General features: G+C 42.6%; 1 protein-coding gene across 6 annotated transcripts in view; it reads left to right on the forward strand.

Annotated features, from left to right (window-relative positions):
- Positions 1-26,486, forward strand: part of LOC124802933 (E3 ubiquitin-protein ligase HECTD1) — a 325,190-nt gene that overhangs the window by 197,804 nt on the left and 100,900 nt on the right. For 5 of the 6 annotated variants that reach the window (XM_047264012.1, XM_047264018.1, XM_047264013.1 and 2 more), the window contains 2 exons: positions 9,675-9,821; positions 16,579-16,778. In XM_047264012.1, the coding sequence (XP_047119968.1) occupies positions 9,675-9,821; positions 16,579-16,778 (347 nt within the window). The remainder of the gene's footprint in view (positions 1-9,674; positions 9,822-16,578; positions 16,779-26,486) is intronic. The other variant, XM_047264017.1, reaches the window with a different exon arrangement.

The raw sequence follows: 26,486 nt of genomic DNA on the forward strand, positions 1-26,486 counted from the left end.
CTTTTTCATTAAGGGAAATAAAAAGAATGAAAATCACTTCACACTTTTAATCATTAATACATATCTGAAACACATTGTTTTGTACATGTCAGTTTTTTAAATTCAGATGTATTAGATGTATTACTTTTGAAGCACTTATTTGTGTTTTTCAGTATGTAATGGACAAATTTATTTATAGTGTTAATAACAGGGCAGAAAGACCCACACTACATGAAAGATGCAGGATTTTATTATACTCCCAACATTCTAAACCCCTTGCTGCAATGTGAACATAGTAACAGTCAATTTATAGAGAGCAGAGTCTTGTGCACGTGCAGCTTGTGCTAAGGTTCAGACTATCTACTGAGGTGCATTCCACCACCTGCCTTCATATTACTAATCTGATGGGCCCATACATTGTGATGTTAAACACTAGTTTCCTCTTACAGCCTTATCAGTTGTTTCAAGGAAAGAATTATACCACCAGAATTTCAGATCCTTTATTGTCTTACTTCAGTTGACATAAAACAGTCTCTTGCTGTACTACATTATCATTCTTATACTATGCTGGTCACCACTTACCTTCAGGTGGCACAACATCCAATACAGAATTTTTATATATATATATATATATATATATATATATATATATATATATATATATATATATATATATATATATATATATATATATATAAAGAAAGATGATGAAACTTACCAAACAAAAGCGCTGGCAGGTCGATAGACACACAAACAAACACAAACATACACACAAAATTCTAGCTTTCGCAACCAATGGTTGCCTCGTCAGGAAAGAGGGAGGAGAAGGAAAGACAAAAGGATATGGGTTTTAAGGGAGAGGGTAAGGAGTCATTCCAATCCCGGGAGCGGAAAGACTTACCTTAGGGGGAAAAAAGGACAGGTATACACTCGCGCACACACACACATATCCATCCACACATACACAGACACAAGCAGACATTTGTAAAGGCAAAGAGTTTGGGCAGAGATGTCAGTCGGGGCGGATGTACAGAGGCAAAGATGAAGTTGAAAGACAGGTGAGGTATGAGCGGCGGCAAATTGAAATTAGAAATTAGCGGAGATTGAGGCCTGGCGGATAGCGAGAAGAAAGGATATGCTGCAGGGCAAGTTCCCATCTCCGGAGTTCTGACAGGTTGGTGTTAGTGGGAAGTATCCAGATAACCCGGACGGTGTAACACTGTGCCAAGATGTGCTGGCCGTGCACCAAGGCATGTTTAGCCACAGGGTGATCCTCATTACCAACAAACACTGTCTGCCTGTGTCCATTCATGCGAATGGACAGTTTGTTGCTGGTCATTCCCACATAGAACGCTTCACAGTGTAGGCAGGTCAGTTGGTAAATCACGTGGGTGCTTTCACACGTGGCTCTGCCTTTGATCGTGTACACCTTCCGGGTTACAGGACTGGAATAGGTGGTGGTGGGAGGGTGCATGGGACAGGTTTTACACCGGGGGGCGGTTACAGGGGTAGGAGCCAGAGGGTAGGGAAGGTGGTTTGGGGATTTCATAGGGATGAACTAAGAGGTTGCGAAGGTTAGGTGGACGGCGGAAAGACACTCTTGGTGGAGTGGGGAGGATTTCCTGACGAGGCAACCATTGGTTGCGAAAGCTAGAATTTTGTGTGTATGTTTGTGTTTGTTTGTGTGTCTGTCGACCTGCCAGCGCTTTTGTTTGGTAAGTTTCATCATCTTTCTTTTTAGATATATTTTTCCCACGTGGAATGTTTCCCTCTATTATATTCATATATATATATATCATTCCACGTAGGAAAAATATATCTAAAAACAAAGATGATGTGACTTACCAAATGAAAGTGCTGGCAGGTCGACAGACACACAAACAAACACAAACATACACACAAAATTCAAGCTTTCGCAACAAACTGTTGCCTCATCAGGAAAGAGGGAAAGACGAAAGGATGTGGGTTTTAAGGGAGAGGGTAAGGAGTCATTCCAATCCCGGGAGCGGAAAGACTTACCTTAGGGGGAAAAAAGGACGGGTATACATGCGCGCGCGCACACACACACACACACACACACACACACACACACACACCCATCCATACATACACAGACACAAGCAGACATATTTAAAGACCTGCTTGCGTCTGTATATGTGTGGATGGATATGTGTGTGTGTGTGCGCGAGTGTATACCCGTCATTTTTTCCCCCTAAGGTAAGTCTTTCCGCTCCGGGATTGGAATGACTCCTTACCCTCTCCCTTAAAACCCACATCCTTTCGTCTTTCCCTCTGCTTCCCTCTTTCCTGATGAGGCAACAGTTTGTTGCGAAAGCTTGAATTTTGTGTGTATGTTTGTGTTTGTTTGTGTGTCTGTCGACCTGCCAGCACACACACACACACACACACACACACACACACACACACACACACACACACATATATATATATATATATATATATATATATATATATATATATATATATATATATATAAAAATAAGGAAACATTCCACGTGGGAAAAATTATATATAAAAACAAAGATGAGGTGACTTACCGAACGAAAGCACTGGCAAGTCGATAGACACACAAACAAACAAACATACACACAAAATTCAAGCTTTCGCAACAAACTGTTGCCTCATCAGGAAAGAGGGAAGGAGAGGGCAAGACGAAAGGAAGTGGGTTTTAAGGGAGAGGGTAAGGAGTCATTCCAATCCCGGGAGCGGAAAGACTTACCTTAGGGGGGAAAAAAGGACAGGTATACACTCGCACACACGCACATATCCATCCACACATACAGACACAAGCAGACATATTTAAAGACAAATATATATGGGGGGGGGGGGGGGCAGCAACACTCAGCTTTTGGAGCTTCTCAGCTCTTGCAGTGACAGATTCCTTCTCCTGCCAGAAAGCAGAAAGTATTTGGGGGTAGGTAATAAAAAAATATGCTTTATGCTAACTTCAGTACAGAGGTGTATAAGAACAGCCTTAGTTCTTGCAAAAGACGATCATTTTTAAGGTATAAATAAGTTTATTGTTTATTAAGTGATCATTTCTTGGAAGTGCTTTGTGAATGAACCACTATCGTTTGTTTTTGTTCATCTTGGAACACCCAAGCAGTAGATGGCTTCCTAGTTTTCACCCATGAAGATTTATGCAGACTTTGCATTTCCTCAATAGTTTGTTGAGCATTTCCATATGTCAATGGACACAAGCCTTTTCTTGAGCTTAATCAAATTACATGGAATCTATTGAGAACGTACTTTTTTCACAACTAAGTGTTCAAACTTATACAAATTATTGCTGTCTTAAATATGCATAAGGATGCCTCCATGTCGTATTTAGTCGCATACTGATCCTCCTCACTCATGTTGTGCATGGCATCAATTTTTTTGTAAACAATCAAGTGATTTTAGTTAACTTTACTAAGTACATAACAGACAGAAACATGACTGTTAAGGAATTCTTCAGAACAATAATTGTAAGAGGTCTTTACAGAAGATAACTGAGTACCAAAATTCATTAACCATTGTTCTCGTGTTAGATTTTTACAGAAAATGCTAGAAAAAGTATCATCCAATGAAAACCTTTGCATGAAGTTTCCATTTTTCACAACACTGTTTCTGTGAATACTTACTGCAAACTAACTGCTCACCCAGTTTCTGCTGTTTTAGCAATAACAAATGACATATTCAAAGTCAGTAATAACATCACATTTCAATAGTGCCATCTTATGGTCGTAAATCTGTTATATGCCCACAGGTTGATTTTAATGACAGAATGCTGTACAATTGATGCTCATATCGATGATAGTGTGTTTCCTTTTCTTCTTTTAATGTGATTACCCATGGAGCTAGTCAGTTGTAGAGGTGACTGCAGTTCAAAGTAAATCAGTATTTTCCACATAGGCAGTTCGTGTTAAATTTGAGAAGAAAAGCTCCAAGTACCTGAAGAATCTTTAATACTCTTAAATTTGCTTCTGTAGCTACCAGTAAGAATCCAATTGTTTAGAAACGAAATGTAGAATAATGGAGACCTTCATATGTAAGCCCTTGTAGCTACATACACTTAGTGATGCCACTACCAATACTGCAGTTCCCTTCCTACTGAAGAATAGTGGTCAGATAAGTATGTAGACAGTTTCAAAACATGATTGTCTTCCAATTGAGTACTTGCGAACGTGTGTATGAATCTTACATTAAACTGCTGTATAACGTATTTCGTACATTAATTGGGCGTATATTAGTATGGGTCTTTTTGCAAAGGTTGAGGATCCATATAAATTCTTTGTGTAGCTAACAACTAACCCATTAACTTCAGGTCTTCTGTAACACTATGTGTAGGCTTTTTGCTGTGGCGGATCTCATTATTAAAATCTTCTGTGTCAAAGTTCTCCAAGGTTCTTTAAAGGTAGATTTACAAAACTGCACATCATAACAGTGATGTGTTGTTAAAATATGTAGGCTGCCCAATGTTGTGAGGGTCTAACTACTGTTGATAAATGAGTCTACGCTCTCATGAAAAAGGTGTTCATCGTACAGGCCATAGTTGATCCCGTCCTCTAACCACACTCTGTGGGCATAATGTTCTTTAGAACAGTGTCAGCAACGAAATGTGGGGAAAGGGGGGGGGGGGGAGGAGGAATGGAGAGTAAAAGAAATGTTGCCATTTTTGAGTACATGCCAGTTTTAGAGTAGCAGTTAAGAGACACTCAGAAACTGGTTGCAAAAATAAATAGTAGTGGAGATCCTAGCAGGATACTTGTTACCTCCTTTTTTCGAACCGACTTCTTCGGAGACCCAAATAATGCAGCAGGACTCTAAAATAGTTTTGAATGTGATTACCTTGACAGGTGTACTGCTCTTTCCCAGAACCCTCCCAACAAACCCAAGCCCTCTGTTTGGTGCCCTGTTATTGATTTCACATTTTTAATTCATTTTAAATTGCTTGTTAATATTACCTCCAAGTATTTTAACAATGCCACGTGATCTGAAAGTTTTCCACTAATGGTGTGGTTTGATGCTAATTCTTGCTCTTGGTTGAGCATTTTCTTATGGTTCCCTCACCCCCACCGGTAAGCAGAGTTTTCATTCAGTATCCCATGTGTACAGCAAAATGTGGTGTAGCTTAATGCTTATTTGAACAGCACTTGTTGCACTTGGAGACTGCCAAGTTCAGTGTGGGGTGATGTATATTTTCTTATTTATTCAAAGAAGCCAGCAGGTTTGTGTGCTTTTTATGTATTGTGTAAAGCTCCTGCCCATGAATGTCATCAGATAAGTCATTTATAAACAATAATAATCTCCCCCCCCTCCCCCTGCATTTAAAGATTCACAATACTGTGTTTGCAAGACTGTAGACATTATTTCACTGAGGTGTCTGATTTTGTCTATATTCTGGGTGAGCTGTTAAGTAAGATGAAAGTTTAGTAATAAAAATCTTAAGTTTGCTAGGTAATCACTCAGAAACTGAAAACACATTCCAAACTTTGAGGGTTTCTCAGGTAAACAGGAATGTGATGGTTTGGCAATTGCTTTTTTCCTTACTTGTTGTAGTCTAAGAGCTTCTGATATTCTTTTATTCCTTGCTGTAGTCGTTTTCATTATGCTAATTAGTCTGTTGCTACATTATGTATTCAGATATTAAGTACAGACCTATCTGTGTTGAGTTTGTTCTTAATGATCTCCATTTTATATAAAATAAATGGTGCATAGAGCATAGTGTACAAATCTTACCATCACAGAGAACCAGAAAGTATCAGACATTAGGAAAGCCTTGGATCTTCATTAGTGTGCTTCCAAATAAATTCTTGTATAATTTGAGAACGTCCTCTGAAGTTTCGTATTGCTTAGTTAAGTGAGAAGGTTAAGGCTGCAAATCTGTAACATTCTTCTTTCTACTGATTGGCCAATCTCCTCCTACTTTTTTCAGTGTGTTACCTACCTTTGCCGCCTTTGGGGATGACTACTGAGTCTTAATTTTGACAGATTTATGTGGTTCTTGCCTTGCACTCCATTCACAGGCTACTGATTTATATTCTTAAAAGCTGACTGCCTGACTGCATCCCTCAATTGTAACATTGCTTAGCCTTTTAAGATACACAGTCATAATCAATTTAAATGTCAGTTGTGCATGTTTAAGTAGAGATATACAAGCATATCTTGTGTACCACCATTCATGCCCACCAAAACAAAACTAAATGTTTGATATACTTCTTGTGTCTGGAACTTGACAGTTTGTTTTGGGAAAGTTAGAAGAAAGGACAAATAATTCATTTTTTCCCCAGTATTGTTTGTTTGTATTAAAGGGGGGTTTGTGTATGGCTGCATTTTGCAGGTAGTGTGTGGACAGCTCTTGCAATAGAAAACTGGTGGTGGAAGGGAGAAATTTGGCTTGAAGTCAAAGACTAGTGTACGGATTAATTTTTTCATCACGGTATATGAGTTTGTAAAGCGAGGAGAAGGAAAGTGGATAACTGTACGTTTCATTAGTTTTGGTATGAGAGTACTGTTGTGGAAGTCAGTGGCTGTACTTGTTTCCTGATCTGAGCAACAGTTTTGATCTAGTACCCAACTTCATTTACGTTGTGTTCTCTAGGGATATGGGTAATTTGTTTCCATTCTGGGGAAGGTTTGAGGAACAACATGAGATTTTAAGTACATTATATTTTGTTTCACTTGCATGTAGTTCTTTTAACCCTTCTCTTTGTGCAAGCAGCGTATATCAGATTAATTGCTCTGCTACATCGTATCTTTACCAGAAAACTATTACAAGGCAACAACGTTTAATATAATACTGTCCTTAGCAAAAGAACATTTTAAGTTAAGTTTTATTTGGATCAGTTCAGTTGCTTTTCAAGTAGAAATAATGTCATCTTTAGAATGCTGCTACTGTTATTTTGATCATTGTGTGTTACTGACACCATATCAGGAGGAGCAGAGAGATAACATACAACTGATGTCTCTTAGCTAAATGTCATCTAAAGGGACAAAAAATCTGACCTTGCAACCAAGATTTTTCTCTCTGCAAGTATGAAATAGGAACAGCAAGCAAAGCACCAATTTCTATTGCCAAAAAAGTGAGACATAAAACCTTACTGGAAAAAAGGAGCTTCTCGTCCAGGCTTTGAATGGCCAAAGGGTGTTGACTGGCAGCCGTGTCATTCTATGCCTTGTGACATCATGCAGCTGTGGTGTGAAGGAGCATGTGGACAGCACACAACTCTCCCAGCTGTTTTGCTGGCATTCCAGACCTTGGAGCTGCACTTCTGAATCAAGTAGCTTGTCAGTTGGTATCACAAGGGTAAGCACACCCTGTACCAGCCCTCCCACCTGGGAAAATTCCTCGGCAGTACCAAGAATCGAACCCAGGTCCTCTGCATGTCAGCAGTCTTCGCAGACCACTCAGCTATGGAGGTGGACGTAAAACTCTGAGGACAAAAAACATTCAAAACAAATTTGTGCATAATTAAAAATTTTGCACCAAGATTGATTGTAAGTGCTAAATTTTCGTCTTGAGGTGCCACAAAGAGCAAGTTCTTTTGGTTCGCCTTGGACACTCCCGATATTGAAAAGCATTAGAACCTGTTATTGTTTTAGTTGTAGCTGCTGTTGCTGTCTTCAATTTTTTGTGACGACTATCACAGATTTCTGAGACACGTTAATAATTTGATAAGACATTTTGTTTTGGTGATGGTTATTGGCACTTTCAAGTGTTTTTTAAGATATAATCTCTGATATAGAAACTTTTTTCAAGTTATTGTATTAGTTATTCTGGTTGTTGATATTGCAAGAGGAAAAAAATATATTTGCTGATTCCACCTCACCTCTACTCCTTATGCTATAGTGTAGAATGGAACAGTTAGTGTATTTTGCCTTAAAAGGCAGGAGGTAAATGGCTGAAAGTAAGTGACTGTCAAAAAATGCATTGTAGAGGTAATTGAAAGAGGCACATGAAGTAATTTTGTTTCATTAGCATTTTTTAAACTCTTCAACTTGCAAATGGTAGTGATTACTAATATAACATGATCTCCACCCATCTCGTAGGACCTTGTCCCTTCCACAGAGCAAAAGTTGACAAGATATTCATCTTGTCTGCGTGTTACTGCAAATCAGATTATAAAACTAGCAGATAATTAGTATTGAATATTATACCAAGTGTGTTATTGTTGCTTTCGTACAAGTAACAGAAATGACTTGAATTCATTGGAAACGTCTTCGAAATGAAGTCAAAGCTGTCGGCTTTATCCACTGAGCTTTTCTGAATATCACGGGACTCAGTTGTAGGTTCAGTTTGTGTAGACTTTTTTTATTGAAACCTATTATATTTGATTAGCTCATAATATGACAAGATTTATTCAGTTCCTTGACCACCAGTACTTACAATATTCCCATAGCACTGAAATACAAGGATGGATTATTTTCAGTATTGGTAGTTGAAAATAATTAAAGTGCAATAGTGTGTCATTCTTTGTCATCCTGTCTGCCAGAATTGTCACTAGTGCTCTTTCATGACATATCAGGAGTGATTTTGTGGAGAACTGAAAAAAGTTAGCACATACACACACATACCCCATGATGTATATTTGAACACACAAAATACATTCTGATATAGAATGCACACTACACATCTTTTCACATACCTGTAACATTTCATTGTTGATGGGAGATCGCATAAGTTCTTACAGACAAGAGTTTCAGGGGATTTGAAAATAGCCTCGTAAGTTAGAGTTCCTAAATGTGTTTTATTCTTTATTTACACCTTCATGGTTGCTTCCTCACTACATTGTTCAAAGTTTGTGTCTGTTTCCGTGATATGTTTGTGTACTTTGCCATGCAATGTAGGGAATGCTGTCTCACCCCCCCCCCCCCCTCCCCCCTGGTCTCTCCCTCCTTTGCCCTGGTCCACTACCTAAACATATTTTTGAGGCACGGACTCTTGAAACACTTCTGGCCTCTGTAGGCTAGTGTTTTTGCACTTTGAAAACATCCACCCTTTAAAACCTCTGTCCCACCCTCTTCAAATACTCTTAAAAATCTCTCTATGCATGCCTGTGTGCTCAGGTATGCGCGCATGCCCAGTCGCGCGCGTGCCCCCCCCCCCCCCCCCCCCCACACACACACACACACACACACACACATACAGAGAGAGAGAGAGAGAGAGAGAGAGAGAGAGAGAGAGAGAGAGAGAGAGGAACTACATCGTATCCAAAGACATTTAACTTTTTCCAGTTTGATATCCTTTATCCTAATGCATTCATAAACAAATGAAATATATGTGGAAGTATTTTTCATATTACAGTAATGAAATTGAGCTATTATTACATCTAATTATATGTTAAACATCCACAACCACGAGTTTTTTAATTTCTTTCGAAGTAATTTCATACATGCAGAAATAAAAAGCTCCCTGTGTCACAGATAAAGGAGTGCTTGAGTTTTCTATTCTGCATGTAATTTTCACTAACCTCCTTGCTGGCTGCTTCAGTCTTCTAGATAGTGGTAATTAGGAAACAGTACTATTATATCTGAAGAGAGCCCTAAGCACCATGCATTTTCAGAACTGTTAGATTCTTCAGGGACAAGTTCAGGGAGGTGAGTTTCACCTACATAAAGGTGCTTGTCAACACATTCTGGGGGAAGATATGCAGTTCGTCCCCCTTCAGGGATGTGTGGTTGTATGTCAAAAGGCTGGATCGATGTCACGTGGGACCACGGAGGTTCCAACTCTTACCGCATGGGTGCTGAGGGAAAGTACGACCTTCGCCTGGCAGGAACACCTTCTGGGGCAGGGGTCTCAGATGCCGACGCACCCAAGACGCCGACAGCTCCTGCTGGTAAGCTCCCGACCTGTGCTTTCTGTCTACTTCTGAGTCCACGACTGTTCTACATTGAGACTACTTCCTTGAATCAGAGAACAAAGACCTGACTGATAATCATGACAAACCATCTTTACTTCAGTGGAAAGGTAGGATTTTGTAACTGTTTTTGGTTCTGTATTTTTTAATTCCTTGCCTGGATAATCTTTTTCAATAATTTGATCTTTAGAAGTCTGAATTAATCTGATAGTAAAGCTTCTCAAAGTGAAACCTTTGTCTACAGCTATGCAAAGAATCAACTCCATTAATGAAACAAAGGGAATATAGTATGCAGCTTATCATTTATGAACCTTGATTTTGTCCCAGTAGTTGAAAAACACAAGTATCTCCTTAGTAATGACTGAACTTTAATTTCTCCTTTTAAAGTAATGTAGAATGGATTTTTGTACAACGCTATTATTGAGGAACTTTCTGCAGTAAGTTCCATTGTAAATAACATCATGGCTGTTGGTGTTGCTAGATCAGCAGTTAAAAATCCCTGAGCTCTTTATGAAGCAAAAAAGTAAGCTTTATTTACAATGAAATTGGTCCTTGTGCAAGTTACAAGACAATATGTGTATTTGCCAAAGCACAGATAGTCAGAAACATACCCATTTTTATCTGAATACACTATTTATATGAGAACACAAAAAATTGTACACTTCTCATTAAAACAAGATAAAGTTTGTAAATTCAATTTTTAACTGATCTTCATTGTACTAATTAGAGACTTCTCTTAGAAGTTCTACATCACACAAACCAACATTTCTGCTGAGATAGCTATAATTTCTGTACGACCGGAATCTTGTTTGTCCACTATGTGAGAGTGAAAGTAAACTTACATTGTGGATCAACCCCAACGAAAGACCTTTTTATGTGTGGAGACAAATGCACAATACCAAAATAAGAGTGTATGTATTAAGGGATATTTTTTGAACACCTAGCTGTAAGGTCTAGTTTTCTATTTCATAACATTCCAAAGTTGATATTAAAATATCGTACATCCTAAAAAAAGAAAAAAGAAAAAAAAAAAGAAAAGAAAAGAAAAAGTGAATAAAACTGTTACTTTGACATAACAGTGAAGTTTCAGATATTTCCGTTATGGGTTCTCTGTTGATAATAAGCTACAGTTTCTCATATTTACATTTATCACCTGGATATAAATGTGCTTCACTTGTCTTTATCAGCAGCTAAAACCTACAATGCTCTGTATAGGATCACCACAAAATTGTTTACATTGCTGTGTTAGGATTATTATTGTTAATTGGTGCATTGGAGCCAGTAACTTGTTGCAAGGTGCATGTGTGACAGCATTCATGTAATTTTAGTATCATTTGAAATCATGACTGTTATTCTGTGACTCACTTCCTACATAATTCAGCAGCTGAACCATTTCTTTGTCAACAAATAGCCTCCCCCACCTTCTCCCATGTGTCAGAATTTTGCTTCCACATTATAGCTGACTTTTCACAGCTGAAATAATGTTCTTTAGAAAACCTATTTTATGTATTTATGTCATTATTTATAGACAGTGTAGGCTTTTTATTTGTCCACATATCTAAATCATTTTTCTATGAGTTGGCCTTACAAAGTCTAATTTGCTGTTGAGTAATAGATGCGAAACACAGTGGCCTAATGTTTAAGATAGTGCTCTTATGTTTCCTGGGGATGGAGGTAAAATATTTTTCAAATGATAGAGCACAGCAATCAGTTGTTCTTTTCTTTAAGATTTTATTAGGCAGATCTAGATTTCAGCAAGTGCCTAACCATTATCATTGCACTATCTCATGGTATCAATGTATGTCATATTTCTAGTAGTCATGAACGAACTTGACAGAGGCCCGAACAACAGGTGACTGACATACTAGGACATGCATTGAAACCATGAAATAGTGCGTTGATAATGGCTAGACACTAGGTGAAATCTAGATTTGCCTAATAAAACCTGAAAGAAAATAACAACAGATTGCTGTGCTCATTTGAAAGTCCTATCACAGTTGTTAAGTGCACCCACATTTCCAATGGAAGGTAACTTGAGGGGTGAAATATTTGTCATCTTGGTGAAAATCTTTTTGAGATGCACCTGAACTACTTCTGGCGAAGCATAGTTCCTTAAAGAATATAGCAGATTCATACCCACCTTTGTTAAACTGACCTTTGTATTTAGTGATATCTGTATCAAGACATTATACTCTTACTTTGGTTATAGTGCCTGGTACAAGGTGGCAGCATAATTACGCAATGTGCTGAAATTAAGTGAAAGTAATATTGTGAATATCTACATGTTACTTGACAGTCTGACATTTTATCTAATATAAAATTAATTTACTTTATCATGTAGCCTTGGTTTTTCTATAGCAACTGAAATGTGAACATTTAAAGTGGACTCTCATACATTTATAAACATGCTTTCATCTGCTTACAGGGGTAAATATAATTAAAAATTCACATGCTATAATCATTTGTTCTTGTTTCTCGTACTGAATGTGGTGGTACAGTGGTTAACACATGGAACTCACAGTTGGGAGGTCAACGATACAAATCCTCTTCTAACCATCTAGATTTAGGTTTTTTGTGGTTTCCTGAAATTGTTTAAGGCAAGTGCTGGGATGGTTCCTATGAAACACCATTGCTGATTTCTTTCATCCATCTTGTCCTATTCCAAGCTTGAGCTCCATTTCAAGACACTAAACTCTAATCTCCCACCCTTGTTGTTACTCAGGTATTGTAGGAACAACAAAAGATTTTGGTTTATGCCATGTCTAACAACACACACATCAGAGATTAGAACAAAAGAGTCATTACCGCATTTTTAACCGCAGCCTCTGTCATCAGTGTTGAAAGTGTCAAAAAAACACTTTCACTTTGTGACTTTTAGTGGTCTTAGTGTATGCTCTTATTGCAGAAGCTAAATTGCTATTTGTATGTTAAAAATGGGTCTTTAATATTGAACATTGTCAGGAGATTGAGTTTTATCGTTGGCAAAAGTTTGATAGATGTTAAGAGTATTATAAAGCCAATATTATTGATGTGTCATGTAAAGTTAATCAGCAGTTTTCAGAAAATGTGTTGTAGATCAGCAAATGAACCATACAAACTGTTTCAAACTGATAATGTAGCTGTATTGCCCCTCAGATGTTAATACTTGGAAGTTAAAGTAATGAAAATGAAGTGGATCAAAACCTGGTGGTTTACACATTGGAGAGGCATAATTTCAACTAAGTTTACAAACTGAATTTTTGGTGTCTTCAATTCATCTCTACGCATGGAGTTCCTTCCCACCACTCCTTGATCATAACTGGAGCGGTGTGAAACAGTTAGTAATTGTCTCACATGGTGTGATACGGTAAATGTGAACATGGTGAGGAAGAGGGCAATGGAGGATAAACAGATGTATTGAAAAGAAAAATCAAATTCGAGAAAATAGTAGCAGATTCTCGTTGGGAACACAGGTAACTAAAAAGAGTACAGTAATAAGGACACGTTTTGAAGAATTGATTGCTAAATTCAGTAAGCAGTTAATACGTCCTCATCTGCAGGAAGACACATTGTAGAGATATTGCAATAAGGTCAATGGAACTGAGGATCCACATTTTGCGATCAAGAAGTCGTTTCACTCCCAACGGGTGACTGTGTGGTGTGCAATGTTCAGTCACAGAATAATTGGCTCGTTATTCCTTGATGGCATGGTAACTACCGAATAGTATGTGAAGGTTTTGGAAGATGTTTTCATCTCCATTATTTAAAGTAATCCTGATTTCGACAATATGTGGTTCAAGCAAGACGGAACTCCATCCCATCAAAGCAGGAGAGTATTTGATGTCCAGGAGCAGCACTCTGGGGACCGCATTCTGACTCTGGGGTACCCAGAGGTCAGTGGCATCGTCCTCAGTTAGCCATATTCTCCATACCTGAGCACATGCTGCTTATTTTTGTGGGGCCATATTAAAGACAAAAGTGTACAGCAATAACCCCAAAATCATTGCTGAGCTGAAAACAGCTATTCAGGTCATCGACAGTATCAGTGTTCTGACACTTCATTGGATTATGGTTTTGTCATGACGACGTGCATATCGAACGTGTCATAACCTAAATTTGAATATCTGTAGTCACGTTTACTTGTTGAATAAAGTGCATGCACACTGTAGTTTGTAACTAATTTACTTTTTTTTCAATATTGTTCAATAACTGTCACACTATACAAACTTTGAACTTTCTGTTTGGAATTGCTAGATTCTTTTGGTTAGAATATACAAATAATTCAAACTGTTCTGCAGTAATATTTGATATCTCTTTGTATTTCATTATACTCCAATTTGTAAATGTCACAGGAACTTTTTTTCTGGTTGCACAAATCCCCATCATTTAGTTATTAAGGATTCAAAGTCTATTTTATTTAACAAATAACAACATTAGTCTGAAACCAACTTCATGTAGTTGCAGTTATCTCAAACAGCTTAAATTTTCTAGGAAATATTTACATCACCCAGTAACAGAAGGAAATAAATACAGATGGCATATTACTTCTGGTTGGAAAAACATAGATCTTATAATCTAGCTTCAAATTCTTATAGTTGTTACTAAATATATTGCCCTTATTAATAAATTCTTTAATTGCTGATCGATACAATGAATTCTTTTCATTACTGGAAAAAAAAACACTGTAATACAACAACCAAAGTTAAATAAATGGGGCATTATTTACTGTTATGTCTTCAGAGATTTTCCTGTACAGTGTGTTTGTAGTCAGTTTTGGTTTATGTATAGAGTGCACGCCTTGGTGGGGGGTATGGCTGTCATAATTTATTTTTGTGTTGTATTCAGTTAAATAAAAGAAAAGTAGAGGTAGATAAAGAAAAGTTCTTCAGTATCAATAATTCAGGTGTTCATGTGGATAATGAAATCAGGGTGATCATGGAATGATTCAGCCAAAAGCAGCATGCAACCACAACTTGTTTTTCCTTTAGATGCATAGTAATAAAATAATGCCACTTGAGGCACCTACAGTAACTACATCATTAACTGATTGCAGTAGAGGGTAAGAAGATTCACCTGTTGAATCACTAGAATATGGTAATTATTGCTTTTAATGGCTGAATGTCTCTCCAGCAACCCCTCTTCCCTCCTCCCACACACCCCCGTTACCCCTCTTCCCTCCTCCCACACACCCCCGTTACCCCTCTTCCCTCCTCCCACACACCCCCGTTACCCCTCTTCCCTCCTCCCACACACCCCCGTTACCCCTCTTCCCTCCTCCCACACACCCCCGTTACCCCTCTTCCCTCCTCCCACACACCCCCGTTACCCCTCTTCCCTCCTCCCACACACCCCCGTTACCCCTCTTCCCTCCTCCCACACACCCCCGTTACCCCTCTTCCCTCCTCCCACACACCCCCGTTACCCCTCTCCCTCCTCCCACACACCCCCGTTACCTCTCTTCCCTCCTCCCACACACCCCCGTTACCCCTCTTCCCTCCTCCCACACACCCCCGTTACCCCTCTTCCCTCCTCCCACACACCCCCGTTACCCCTCTTCCCTCCTCCCACACACCCCCGTTACCCCTCTTCCCTCCTCCCACACACCCCCGTTACCCCTCTCCCTCCTCCCACACACCCCCGTTACCCCTCTCCCTCCTCCCACACACCCCCGTTACCCCTCTCCCTCCTCCCACACACCCCCGTTACCTCTCTTCCCTCCTCCCACACACCCCCGTTACCCCTCTTCCCTCCTCCCACACACCCCCGTTACCCCTCTCCCTCCTCCCACACACCCCCGTTACCCCTCTCCCTCCTCCCACACACCCCCGTTACCTCTCTTCCCTCCTCCCACACACCCCCGATACCCCTCTTCCCTCCTCCCACACACCCCCGATACCCCTCTTCCCTCCTCCCACACACCCCCGATACCCCTCTTCCCTCCTCCCACACACCCCCGATACCCCTCTTCCCTCCTCCCACACACCCCCGATACCCCTCTTCCCTCCTCCCACACACCCCCGATACCCCTCCTCCCTCCTCCCACGCACCCCCGATACCCCTCCTCCCTCCTCCCACGCACCCCCGATACCCCTCCTCCCTCCTCCCACGCACCCCCGATACCCCTCCTCCCTCCTCCCACGCACCCCCGATACCCCTCCTCCCTCCTCCCACGCACCCCCGATACCCCTCCTCCCTCCTCCCACGCACCCCCGATACCCCTCCTCCCACGCACCCCCGATACCCCTCCTCCCACGCACCCCCGATACCCCTCCTCCCTCCTCCCACGCACCCCCGATACCCCTCCTCCCTCCTCCCACGCACCCCCGATACCCCTCCTCCCTCCTCCCACACACCCCCGATACCCCTCCTCCCTCCTCCCACACACCCCCGATACCCCTCCTCCCTCCTCCCACACACCCCCGATACCCCCCCTCCCTCCTCCCACAAACCCCCGATACCCCCCCCTCCCTCCTCCCACACACCCCCGATACCCCCCCTCCCTCCTCCCACACACCCCCGATACCCCCCCTCCCTCCTCCCACACACCCCCGATACCCCCCCTCCCTCCTCCCACACACCCCCGATACCCCCCCTCCCTCCTCCCACACACCCTCGATACCCCTCTTCCCTCCTCCCACACCCCCCCGATACCCCTCTTCCCCCAATACCCCTCGAGCCGCTTTTCCCTCTGTGCCCACACCTGCCCCCTGTAAATTCTCTTACAGTGTGTGTAGATGTTTAACTTGGTATTTGGCAGCTACAGCAACACCAAGCAGTGGTACAACCCAGCAAACAAGCAGCAGTAAGGCCAGTGGAAAGAACGGAAGCAGCAGTGTTCTTGCAAGCCGCAAATCTAGTTCGACTCCGAGCCTGCCTGACGCTACTGAGGTTGGTGCAGCACGGGCATCCGTTGCAAGCACAGAACAAGCTGCATCAGCTGATAATCTTGCAGCAAAGGTAACCTTTTGTTCTAGTTATGTATTCTATACACATTTTAAGATCCTATCATTCTTTCTGTCATTTTTAATGTGTACCGCTGTCCCCACCATACTGCCTCTCTGAGGGGGAGGTGTTTGCATGAATATCCTTCCACAGTTTATTTCTTCCTCTTGTATTCTTTTAGTGCAGGTTCACGGAAAATATGGTATAAAGAGACAGTAATGAAAGGTAATAGTATTGCGCACTACTACAGAATTTAAGACACCAATTTTAATAATGCCTATAAAAATACTGGCAGCTAAATTACTAATGACAGCAAAATAAATATGGTATAAATTGTATACTGCCAAAAGAAAGGAGATGCTAGATATGTTAACATCAAATATAAATTTAAGTTTTAGGAAGTATATTGTAAAGTTATTTGTCCGGAAACATAATAACCTTGTACATAAGGAGAGAAAAGAATATTTTTAAATGTGGTGTTAACAGAAGAATGCTGAAAAGTAGATGGATAGATAAGTAACTAAAAAAAGAGGTAGAGTATTGATTTCAAGTGAAAAGTGACCTTGTTGGTTTTATTATGGTCTTCAGTCCAAAGACTCTGTCCAAGGAATAGAAAAGCAACTGGAATCACTCAACAGAGGAAAGTCCACTGGTCCTGACGGGATACCAATTTGATTCTACACAGAGCACGCGAAAGAACTTGCCCCCCTTCTAACAGCCGTGTACCGCAAGTCTGTAGAGGAACGATAGGTTCCAAATGATTGGAAAAGAGCACAGGTAGTCCCAGTCTTCAAGAAGGGTCGTTGAGCAGATGCGCAAAACTATAGACCTACATCTCTGACGTCGATCTGTTGTAGAATTTTAGAACATGTTTTTTGCTCGTGTATCATGTCGTTTTTGGAAACCCAGAATCTACTATGTAGGAATCAACATGGATTCCGGAAACAGCGATCGTGTGAGACCCAACTCGCTTTATTTGTTCATGAGACCCAGAAAATATTAGATACAGGCTCCCAGGTAGATGCTATTTTTCTTGACTTCCGGAAGGCGTTCGATACACTGTCGCCTGATAAACAAAGTAAGAGCCTACGGAATATCAGACCAGCTGTGTTGCTGGATTGAAGAGTTTTTAGCAAACAGAACACAGCATGTTGTTATCAATGGAGAGACGTCTACAGACATTAAAGTAACCTCTGGCGTGCCACAGGGGAGTGTTATGGGACCATTGCTTTTCACAATATATATAAATGACCTAGTAGATAGTGTCGGAAGTCCCATGCGGCTTTTCGCGGATGATGCTGTAGTATACAGAGAAGTTGCAGCATTAGAAAATTGTAGCAAAATGCAGGAAGATCTGCAGCGGATAGGCACTTGGTGCAGGGAGTGGCAACTGACCCTTAACGTAGACAAATGCAATGTATTGCGAATACATAGAAAGAAGGATCCTTTATTGTATGATTATATGATAGCGGAACAAACACTGGTAGCAGTTACTTCTGTAAAATATCTGGGAGTATGGGTGCGGAACGATTTGAAGTGGACTGATCATATAAAATTAATTGTTGGTAAGGCGGGTACCAGGTTGAGATTCATTGGGAGAGTCCTTAGAAAATGTAGTCCATCACCAAAGGAGGTGGCTTACAAAGCACTCGTTCGACCTATACTTGAGTATTGCTCATCAGTGTGGGATCCATACCAGGTCGGGTTGACAGAGGAGATAGAGAAGATCCAAAGAAGAGCGGCGAGTTTCGTCACAGGGTTATTTGGTAACCGTGATAGCGTTACGGAGATGTTTAACAAACTCAAGTGGCAGACTCTGCAAGAGAGGCGCTCTGCATCGCGGTGTAGCTTGCTCACCAGGTTTCGAGAGGGTGCGTTTCTGGATGAGGTATCGAATATATTGCTTCCCCCTACTTATACCTCCCGAGGAGATCACGAATGTAAAATTAGAGAGATTAGAGCGGGCACGGAGGTTTTCAGACAGTCGTTCTTCCCACGACCCATACGCGACTGGAACAGGAAAGGGAGGTAATGACAGTGGCACGTAAAGTGCCCTCCGCCACACACCGTTGGGTGGCTTGCGGAGTATAAATGTAAATGTAGATGTAGATCGCTTCACGGAAGTGTATTGTGTGTATGCTGCTTCATCTTTATATAACTGCTGCAGCCTGTGTCCATTTGAAACTGCTTACTCTACTCAAGAGACACGACAGTATGGTCGAAAATGTCCAGCACGGAAGCTCTTGCGTGGAACGTGCCTCCTGGACGAGATGATGGGTGAAAACTCCGGAGCAGCATCCATAGGTGTCGTGGACCTGGGGGTGTGCTCCAGCGAGATGGGTCCCGGAGAAGGCGGCGTCGGGACTGGGGCCGGTTCCGGCGTACGCGGAAGCGGTAGCGACGTCGGCTGCATCGACATGGACGGTAGATCGGCAGCAGCGACAGGACTGGCTTCTCGGGCTGGTGGAGGCGAAGGACGGGGCGGTGGCACCAGCGTGGCCACCACTCGTGGGCGCATCTGGTCGTAATGGCGAACAACTATGCCGTCATCCGTACATATTTCACAAAGCCGGCGGCCGCGAAGAGCCTTGACCAACCCTGGAATCCATTTAGGGCGAGATCCATACCTTCGTGCCCACATGTTGGCACCCACCGAGTATTTTTCTGCACTAGGGGTCACAGCAGAAGGCCTGACAGAGTGAAGCAGGTGCAGTAGAGTGCGCGGTTGGCGCCCATGCAAGAGTTCAGCAGGGCTGCGATCACCCAGAGGCGTGAAGCGATAAGAACTCAGAAATTGCAGCAGAGTGCCATCTGTGGAAAAATCACTAAGGAATTTTTTCATCTGGCTTTTGAAAGTGCGGACAAGGCGCTCGACCTCCCCATTCGATTGCGGATGGAAGGGCGGTGCTGTAACATGATGAATCCCGTGTCCAGTACAAAAATCACGGAAGGCCTGCGAAGAGAACTGAGGACCATTGCCCGTGACGATCGTGGATGGAAGACCTAGCGCAAAGATTTTGGACAAAGCCAGCGTTGTCGCCGCAGTGGTGGGCAACGGACATCGAACAACAAATGGAAACTTGAAGAAGGCGTCAATCAACAGTAGCCAATAAGTACCGAGGAAGGGGCCGGCAAAGTCAACATGCACCCATTCCCGTGGCTGCGCCGGATCAGGCCACGGAGAGGGCATTGTACAAAGTGCAGCCAGTTGTTGAGCACACTGACCACACGCAGCAACCATGTGGGCGATGTCCGAATCAATACCGGGCCAATAAACGTGCCTGCGGGCCAGGGACTTAGTCCGAGAAATACCCCAATGGCCTTCATGCAACAGCTTGAGGACATCTTTGCGAAGAGAGGCTGACACCACGACCCGTGGAGATGCGCCATCCGTGGCCAGAACAACACCACCATCCCGAACAGACAGACGAAGGCGCAAGGCATGGTAGTTGCGAAGGGGATCCGATGCCTGGCCCTTGGTCCTGTCCGGCCAACCCCGTTGAACAAAACCGATCACCTGACGCAGGACCGGGTCCTGCGCAGTAGCCAATGCGACCTGCGAACCTGTAAGTGGAAAACCCTCAACCGCACAACGTTCTTCCTCATCAATGTGGAAACAGAGTAGTTCATCACGTTCGAAAACCGGGTCGGGGCCCATCGGCAATCGCGACAGTGCGTCAGTGTTGGCATGCTGGGCCGTGGGGCGATAGTGAATCTCATAGTGAAAACGAGACAAGTATAAGGCCCAACGTTGCTGGTGGTGAGCTGCCTTATCTGGAAGCGACGCCGATGGGCTGAACAGAGAGACCAGTGGCTTGTGGTCAGTGATGAGGTGAAACTTAGAACCATACAAAAAAACGCTGAACTTTTTAGAGCATAAATGATAGCGAGTGCCTCCTTTTCGATTTGAGAATAACGCCGTTGCGCATCGTTGAGTGTCTTGGAAGCATAGGCGATGGGTCGTTCCGACCCATCCTCATACCGATGGGCGAGAACAGCCCCTAGGCCATACTGTGATGCGCCAGTCACCAGAACCATGTGCTGACCCGGACGGAATGTGGCAAGAAAAGGCGCCGACTGCAAATGAGCCTTCAGGCGGACAAAAACCTGCTCACACTCATCGGACCAACAGAAAGGGACGTTTTTGCGTAACAGCTGATGCAGAGGATGAGCTACCGCTGCCGCGGATGGAATAAATTTGTGGTAATAAGCAATCTTGCCTAGAAACGCCTGAAGTTCTTTGACCGTAGACGGCTGGGGTAGAGCGCTAATGGCCGCAACATGCTGACGTAGAGGACGTATACCCTCACGGGACTAGTGGAAACCAAGATACACAATGGAGGGTTGGAAGAACTGTGACTTGTCCAGATTGCACCTCAACCCAGCTGAATGCAAAACCCAAAACAGTGAACGCAAATTGCGAAGGTGCTCCTCAGTGGAGGCCCCCGTGACAACAATGTCATCCAGATAGTTGATGCAGCCGGGAACGGAAGCCATGAGCTGTTCCAAAAACCGCTGAAAAATGGCTGGCGCACTAGCGACGCCAAATGGTAACCGCTGGTACTGATACAACCCACAAGGAGTGTTGATGACGAGAAGTTCCTTGGAAGAAGCATCCAACGGCAACTGATGGTACGCCTCCGATAAGTCAAGTTTGGAAAAGAACTGGCCCCCCAGCGAGCTTGGTAAATAGCTGCTCAGGATGGGAAAATCACCACACAATCGCAGACTCCCGTTTGGTTTAGAAATCACCACGATTGGCGATGCCCATTCGCTGGAGGTAACAGGAAGGAGAATCCCTGAAGCTGTTAACCTGTCTATCTCAGCCTTGACAGGTGCACGCAACGCCACCGGAATAGGGCGTGCCCGGAAAAAACTTAGGGCGAGCTGTAGGTTTAAGAGTAATGTGGGCTTCAAAATCCTTGGCATGACCCAGACCAGCAGAGAACACGGACAAAAATTCAGAACACAATCCATCCAGCTGTTGTTACGGAATATCTGCAGATATGAGGTGCACAGCATCATCAATGGAGAACCCGAACAACTGGAAAGCATCATAACCGAACAGGTTTTCAGTGCCCGCATGATCCACCACATAAAACGTGAGGGGCCTAACAACAGACTTGTAGGTAGTGGAAGCATCAAACTGGCCAATGATAGGAATTTTCTGTTTATTATAAGTTCTCAGATTTCACGTAACTGGAGACAAGGGAGGAGAGCCCAACTCCAAATACGTGCGAGAATTAATGAGAGTTCCTGCAGAGCCAGTGTCCACTTGCATGCGAATGTCTTTATCCAGAACACGAACAGTAACCAACAACTTATTTGTTTGAGAAAGCACACAGTGAACATCCATGTCCGATGCCTCGTCCTCGTCGACAGCAACTTTAGGGGACTGACACACAGAAGCAATGTGGCCTTTTTTCCTACATGAATTACACGTGGCCCAACGTTTTGGACACGCAGCCCTGTCATGCTGTACGAAACAACGTGGACAAGAAGGAAGTGCGGAACGAACCTGCTTCTGTAGTTGCTGTTTTCGCTGTGAGCGTTGCGGCCCAACACGAAGTTGTTTACGCGAGTGAACCGCCGCCACATCTTCGTTCTCCTGTGAAATAGGCAAATTTTCCGTGTCGAAAGTTGACTGTACAGCGCCTACATCACACAACGCGTCTATTTGCGCGCCAGCAGCGTGAGACACTTCAAAGGATTGAGCGATGCTTAGAACTTCGACGACCACGGGTTTGGCAGTTGTAGGGCACGTTGCCGAACTTCTTTATCAGGAGCAAGCCGTAGAATAGCATCCCTCACCATTGAATCAGCATAAGACTCATGATGAGTGTCCGTGACAAACTGACATTTCCCACTCAGACTGTGTAGTTCCGCCGCCCAAGCCCGGTAAGCTTGATGGGGCTGTTTACGACACCAGTAGAACGCCACGCGGGCGGCAACGACGTGGGTGTTTTTTCGGTAATAGTTAGACAATAAGTCACACATTTCTTGGAAGGACAGAGAGGCAGGTTCCCGCAGAGGGGCTAAATGAGATAGCAGCTGATAGATCCGTGGGGAAATCAAAGATAGAAATAACGACTTACACATAGGAGCGTCGACAACGCCGAAAGCCAAGAAGTGTTGCCACAAACGCTTCTCATAATCCTCCCAGTCTTCAGCGGCCTCGTCGTAAGGAGGGAATGGAGGCGGAGAAGAGGAAGACAGACAATGAGTAAGCGACGTTGACAACCCCTGAATAGCAGCCGTCAGCTGTGTTTGTTGTGCCTGAATAGCAGCCGTCAGCTGTGTTTGTTGTGCCTGAATAGCAGCCGTCAGCTGTGTTTGTTGTGCCTGAATAGCAGCCGTCAGCTGTGTTTGTTGTGCCTGAATAGCAGCCGTCAGCTGTGTTTGTTGTTCAATGAGCGCTTGCATAAGCTGTTCCATGTCTGCCCCGTCACGAACACACAAATCCACTACGCAGTGAAAAGATCCCATCCTCGTCGCCAAAAAGTGTTATAACCTTTAATCACCAATAATTGCGTGGATATTCAAACACACTCACTTAGAAACAATAGCTGGTTACATCATAACAACTCAGTATCTCTTATTCGACTGTCGTGCCATGACATGCGGCCGGCGCCGTTCGTAGCTAGGTGGCGCTCCCGCACTCAGCCGAGTTGCGGAGCGCCTCTATCGCCGTTTGCACGTACTGTCGTGGCGGCACTGTTAAATGTCGTGGCACTGTCACAACAGTTAGCAAATTTCTCTTTAAAAAAAATGCTTTTTTGGTATTGACAGTCTGTATTTTATAGCCTCTCTACTTACACCGTCATTAGTCATTTTGCTGCTAAATAGATAAACTTACCAATTACTTTTAGTTTCTTATTTCCTAATACAGTTCTGTTGGCATCGTCTGATTTAATTCAACTACATTCCATTGTCTTCACTTTACCTTTTTTTTATGTTCATCTTATGTCCTTGCCTCAAAATACAATCCATTTCATCTCAGTAACTCAGAATGAATGAACGTCTGTCACTTACTCCAACTGAGATCTTTCAGTACTCTGTGAAATTCTTCCTCCTCTATACTCTGTCTTTTCTTCTTCTTCTTCCTCTTCTTCTTCTTCTTCTTCTTCTTCTTCTTCTTCATCTACCCTTTCTATAGTATTGGTTTCAAGTTTTTCTCTTATATAGATCCTCTATACATTCCTCTGACCTTGCAGCTTTTTCTTCCTTAATTAGTATGGACTTGCCATTCAGTACCTTAATATTCGTACAGGTGCTTGTCTTTTCTCCAAAGGCCATTACAGTTTTTCAGTAGACTGCATCTATTTCTTCCCTAGTCATCCATGTACCCACAGGCCTGCATGTCTCATCTAGCCAGTCCTACATTGCCATTTTGCAGTTCCTATTAATGTTTTAGACATCTGTATTCTCTTTTTCCTGTTTCATGTGCTGCTTTGTTTCCTCCCTTCCTCAGCTGCATTAAATATCTCATGTGCTATCATCAAAGGGTGTCTAATGGTTCTTGTCTTTTCACCTATTTGATCCACTGCTCCCTTCATTATTTCATTTCTCATAGCTACCCATTTGTCTTCTATTTTACTCCTTTCACCTGTTTGTGCTCTCTGTAACTTGAAACCACCACTGATTCTTGCAACATATCCATATCCATGTCCTGTCTCCTACCTTTCTCCAGTTTTAATCTGCAGTTTGTAACCAATAAATTATGGTTGTTTAGTTAGTTTAAAGTTCTATGGCTCAGTTGTACAATTAATCATAAACGTTCACATTACGTATTCACATGTAAATGTGACTATGTGCTGGCAATTAACCATTTTTATACATTGCAAAAATAAAATTACCTCTGTGGAATAGGAGGAGTTGTCAAGGAGAAACTTTTTCAGTTTGCTTTCAAATGTACATTTGTATTCTGTCAGATGTTTTATGTCATTTGGCCAGTGATCAAAAATGTTGATGACAACATAGCGCACCCCTTTTTGTGCTGAAGACAATGTGGAGTAATGAATGTCATTTTTTTGGTTCTAAATCAACAATTGAAACTCCAGGTTTGGTAAGAAAAGATAGAGTGCTCCTTACCATGAAGATAGGGCTGCCACAAGTTCTGGAAATCAGGGAATTTCAAATGTATCAGGGAAATTTGGTAAAAAAAAAAGAAAAAACACTAGAAAAATCTTGTTTCTGTGTCATTAGATGAAATGGTTTGCTTACTGAGATGATGTGCTTCGTCACTGGCTGGGTGCAGCTCAGTACTTGCACCGCTTCCTACTCCCTCATTCTTACTGCTTCTCCCCTTCATACCACTCCCCTCAGCTTGCAGTCAATGCTGCCACCACTTCTTGCCACTAGCGTAGCAGCTGCTGATGAGAGGCTGGGAGGTGTGAGGAATGATTTGTTTGGATCTGATTCTCAGGTATTGTTGACACCATGGCTGGAGACAACGATCATGTGTGCACTAGTTGTGTCTGAGTGGTTGTGTGTGCGGGTGCGTGTGCATGTGCTCTTGTTTTCTGGCAAAAGCTAAGGTTGAAAATTTAGTTGTGAGAGTGTGATTGTTTTTCTACATGCCTGTCTGTGCCTCAGCGATCGTCTGTATGGTGAGTTGCTACCTATCCTCATTAGTATTGATTGTAAGAGTATTTCTGCAAGTTATCTCTTGCATGGATTGATCACTGCTGTCTCATTTCAACAACATGGTGTCTGTGACATATGGATAGCCAACCACACGAGGGGACTTCTACGATGGGCTAAAACCACAGGCTATTTCTGCGGGTATCTCTAATGAATCGGGCCTCCCAATCTGAAACCCATCGTTTCCCACTAACGCGCAAGTCCTACAGGTCTCACCAGTCTGCCCACAGGCCGAGTCTGTGTGTGGCATAATTCGTCTGATTTTCATGGTTTATCCAAGGATCCAGGACTGTAGTGCTCCTCTGCAGGCCAGAGGCCACGGGCAATGGATTTCAGGAATTGTCAGTGTCTCGCCACAAGTACATTGTTCAGTGTGGTGTGTTATAGACATTTTATTTATTCTATTACATTTTGGCACTTCGAAAATAACTTATGTATTAGACAGTATGGACAACAAGAAGAAGAAAATTGTGGCAGTTGCTGGTGGTTTGTATGCTATGTATTCATATATTTCTCGGAAGAAAAATGAGACAATACCTGTAAAATAATAGACATAACACAGTGGGTAATAACTGACAATAACAGACATAGTAGAACCAACATTTTATTGGTGGTCACGTATAGTGTTGATATACACAACTCTTCCCTGTCTTAAACACTTCTTTCAAGAGACCCATGCTTTTCTGAAGTTATTTCTGAAATCGGTGAAGGTATTTTAAATCTGTCCTGCAACTCCAAGGAAATGCATGTTTCTGTCACTAAAAGTGTTTAGTTATACTGAAATAAAATAACAGCACTGGCCTTAATGAAACACATACCATTTGGCTTGCTTTCTCCATCTAAAAACTTCATTACAAAAGAGGTTGATATTAGTACTTCTGATTTTTGCTCACACGGGGGAGAAATACAGAAGTCCTTACATTTTTTTGTCGATTTATGTCTTTACTTATGCTTGAGATCTCGAAATTCATCAGGGACAAATGCAAAAACTTCAAAAACTTGTCTGGAAATCAGGAAAATACCCGGAAATTTGACTTGGGGAAACTTGCGGAAACCCTGAAAGAAGAACCGTTAAGTTGC

The sequence above is a fragment of the Schistocerca piceifrons genome, chromosome 6 (assembly GCF_021461385.2).
Source record: "Schistocerca piceifrons isolate TAMUIC-IGC-003096 chromosome 6, iqSchPice1.1, whole genome shotgun sequence".
Classification (NCBI taxonomy): Eukaryota; Metazoa; Arthropoda; class Insecta; order Orthoptera; family Acrididae; genus Schistocerca; species Schistocerca piceifrons.